At 44.8% G+C, this 3,440-nt stretch overlaps 2 protein-coding genes across 3 annotated transcripts in view; one reads left to right on the top strand and one right to left on the bottom strand.

Moving 5' to 3' along the window:
• The first annotated feature begins 694 nt into the window (after positions 1 to 694).
• On the top strand, positions 695 to 1,807 carry LOC125955505 (clavesin-2-like). The gene is made up of 2 exons (XM_049686639.1): positions 695 to 1,360; positions 1,550 to 1,807. Exons 1-2 carry the CDS (start codon positions 695 to 697, stop codon positions 1,805 to 1,807), a joined length of 924 nt encoding a protein of 307 aa, XP_049542596.1.
• Positions 1,808 to 3,141: 1,334 nt separating this feature from the next.
• LOC125957705 (bifunctional heparan sulfate N-deacetylase/N-sulfotransferase) overlaps positions 3,142 to 3,440 on the bottom strand; it is a 145,077-nt gene continuing 144,778 nt past the window's right edge. For both annotated transcript variants that reach the window (XM_049690574.1, XM_049690575.1), the window contains one exon: positions 3,142 to 3,440. This exon is cut by the window's right edge and continues 926 nt beyond it. The gene's annotated coding sequence lies outside the window, so the exon portion shown is untranslated.

Raw genomic sequence — 3,440 nt, 5'->3', positions numbered from 1 at the left:
ATAAAAAATAAAATCAAAACTTGTCCTCCAAAAACCCATTACCAAATAGATTGAAATTCATGTTTACAGAGTGGCTGAACAATGGCGGAGCGTAGGTTCCATGGCGATGATGTGATAGATAGATTGCAAAAAAAGGGAAAGGTTGTGTTTCAAGGCCAACTCACTCAAAGTGAGAGTTGCAGTTGCAATTGCAACGGGAACTGGCCAGTCTGGTACTGCAATTGATGTTATCGGCAAGCCTGCTGGGGATTTTTATACTCTCGATCTCATTTTCGGCACTTCGGCGATCCATTCTCTTTGGTTTGTAGCACAGACAGGTTTCCACGGGGAGGCTGGTGCACGAATTTAGGACAAAAAAACAAGTTTTAGGTTACTACTATCACCTAGTCCTTAACATTGAAGTCCGGCACTTGCGGTGCACTTGCACTCCATCGACCACCGTACTAGCTCTTTTATGTTCCCTTTCGCAGACAACGCGGTAGTGTAGATCGCACGATCGCTTAAGTCGTCTCGCAATCTTCCTCCTGTCGCATTGTTAGCAGCTGGCCTTGGACGTTCATCTTTTTGCGGTGGGGAAATGAAGAAAATCTTACCAACAATCGTCCTCACCGTTACCGGGGAATCGTAATCGATCGCAGTAGACCGGCGGACTCCGTCAGTAGTGCACCATCCAGCCGCCAGTGAACAGACAACTATGTCACGCAGCGAGCAGAAGCCATTGCCAGTGCCCAGTCTGCAGAAGGTACCGGAATTGTACGACGATGACGCAGAGGAACCGAAGGGACTGGTCAACATCGTCGAAATCTTCGAAAAGCTCCGCGAGGATCCATTGGTGCTGGAACAGAACCTTAAACAGATGCGCGATTGGATCGCGAAGCATCCACACATTCGACGATGCCGTACGGACGCCCGATTCCTGTTGCGATTCCTGCGCGCCAAGAAGCACTCCTTCCTGATGGCCTCACAGACACTCGAGCGCTATCTAGCCGCCCGTATGATCCATCCCGGATGGTTTCAACGGCTCGACATTCGCGATCCCGAGCTGAGCCACCTGGCGGACATTGGGTTCATCTATCCGCTGCTGGAACGCACCGCTGATGGCTGTATAGTGACGATGACCGATTGGGGTCTGCTGGATCCAAACCAATACACGATCGAACACAGCAACCGAATGCACATCCTGTTGGCGGAGACGTACTCCGATGACCCGTTCGTGCAGTGTACTGGTGGTTTCATGATCTTCGACATGCAACACGTGACGCTCGCCCATCAGAGCCTCATTTCATTTCTTGCGATCAAACAGTGGGCCCAGTTCGTCAACAACGGGCTACCGCTCCGGTGTCAGGGTTTATACGTCAGGGTTTATACGCCGTCAACGTACCACCCGTGGCAATGTGGTTTGTGAATGCGATGGTGGGCTTTTTAAGTGAAAAAATCCGGAAACGTTTTACGGTACGTGATTAGCGTAGCTATAGTGCGCACAGGCTCACTGAGTTTGTGTGAATCCTGTGAATGTGATCCTGACAAAGAGTGTTTCATATTGTTTCAGGTTTTCCGTGATTTCGACGAGTTGACCAAAGAGCACTTCGATCGCCAGATTCTCCCAAAGGAATACGGTGGCAAGATACCGAAAAGTGAGCACATGAAGGCATTCCGCGAGCAGTGCGAGCTTTACCGGGACAGACTGTTGGCCCTGGACGAGATGGATATCGATCTGGATCATAGCGAGACCTACTCGCGGCATGCTATGCTTGAAGATATCGGCGGTGGTGCAATTGGCAGTTTCCGAAAGCTAGCAGTAGACTAAGGGTTCGCGAACAAGGAATAACTACCTTACATTCCACAGGAAATCGAGTAAATAATCAATGCACTCCTAAGAAAGAACGTCATTACTGCTAAATGATAACTCTGTTATTACTAACTTTTTAGAATAATCTCATAACATTACTATATTCTTACATATATCCTGTACCTAGGAAACGGTTTACTGCTTTAGTTCGTTAGTCGGTGCGCCACTGACAATCTCACTGCATGCCTGGCTAATGTGTCGCCATGGTTGCGACAAACTCTTTGGCATATAAAACTAAATTTTGCATCGTAGGTTCTTGTAAAGTCCCCTAGTGATGCTTGTTTGCTGAAAAAGGTCGGTTTTTGGTTAAAAATCGTCGCCCGGAAACGGCTAAAATATCCAGAAAAATGTATTAGTACTTCATATACATATAACAACAATAAGGTAAAGTTACAACCAAAATGAATAAAAATGTAATTTGAAACAATTCCATTGTAATAACAAAAGATCTTTAGCTGCACTTATTTACAGTCAATTGAACTTGCTTTTTATTTTCTTGGGATCATTTTTCGTTTCCATTTCGCCATTAATCGATCAGCTAGCAGCATCCTTTTACAGATCATATATACAACATCTTCAGCAGTTGCGCTAATTCTACGCAAGTATGACTTATTTTTGGGACCATCTTCCCGAGTTTTGCACTCAATCTTAATCACACGACCGCATTCCACATCCAAGCTCATCATATTGTTCACTGATCTGCTAGTTCGTTTTAACAGTTATTTATTACAGTTAGTTCCCTTTGCAACGATTTGCAATATGCGCGGCAACGGCTTGTTGCTGCAGCCATGTAGCATGTACTCTCGTACTAACCATTCGCTAGGACATTCGTTTGTTCCTATCTAGTACTTACACCATAGATAGCACTGTGCATGGACCGATACCAGATAACGCTCTTCTGGTTTATTGTTGCAATGCACATACTAGTGAACTTGCCAAAGTAAATAGCTAGTTTTCTTCATCCACTTCTGCTGATTCTCTCACCCAACCGCATAATGCTCAATTGATACAGCTTACCAGCAGCAATGCCAGCGAATGCGGATGCTGATAATCATAACGAAAAAAAAGGGTTAGTGATCGGAACTTCCCTCAAGCGAGCAACGAAATACTGGCCATGATAGTTGTTTGTTGTATTCTGCCGAAAACCACTGGTTGCTTTTCTTTACGACGGTATGGTTTGAGTTTCTTTTTCGATATGTTAAATATTTGCTTTCGTGTTTCTTATGATCGCATGATGTTGCAATGTAATTGTTCATGTTTGTTTTTCATTTTTGGTACATTTGTAATTCACATTCCGCGCACCAGCATACTTCTGTTTCCTCTTTTTTTTTGCTCAAAAGAAGGGAATCAATGTTTCAAGTGTTTGTGTCCAAAAAAGGGAAACGTAGCCGGGCCGTTTCCATCTGTTGTTTTTAGTAGCTGCCTTGCCTGTGCATGCACTTTTATGAAAGTATAACCTTATGGTTTTAAGTACGAGGTAAAAAGCAGAAACTCAAGCTAGTGGAATGCACCCTTTCGCATGACGATAAGTACGAAGGCGGCGGCGGTGGCGCAAAAAACAATGTACACGTAAAGGCCGTTACGTTAGCAC

This window comes from Anopheles darlingi, chromosome 3, assembly GCF_943734745.1.
Source record: "Anopheles darlingi chromosome 3, idAnoDarlMG_H_01, whole genome shotgun sequence".
Classification (NCBI taxonomy): Eukaryota; Metazoa; Arthropoda; class Insecta; order Diptera; family Culicidae; genus Anopheles; species Anopheles darlingi.
This window is presented reverse-complemented; position numbering and strand designations above follow the sequence as displayed.

What these genes read in the sequence shown, in the direction of transcription:
- LOC125955505 (XM_049686639.1), top strand. Translation starts at nt 695, where the DNA reads ATGTCACGCAGCGAGCAGAAGCCATTGCCAGTGCCCAGTCTGCAGAAG. An exon ending in GTCAGGGTTTATACGTCAGG is followed by an intron (nt 1,361 to 1,549) that starts GTTTATACGCCG and finishes ATATTGTTTCAG; the next exon opens with GTTTTCCGTGATTTCGACGA.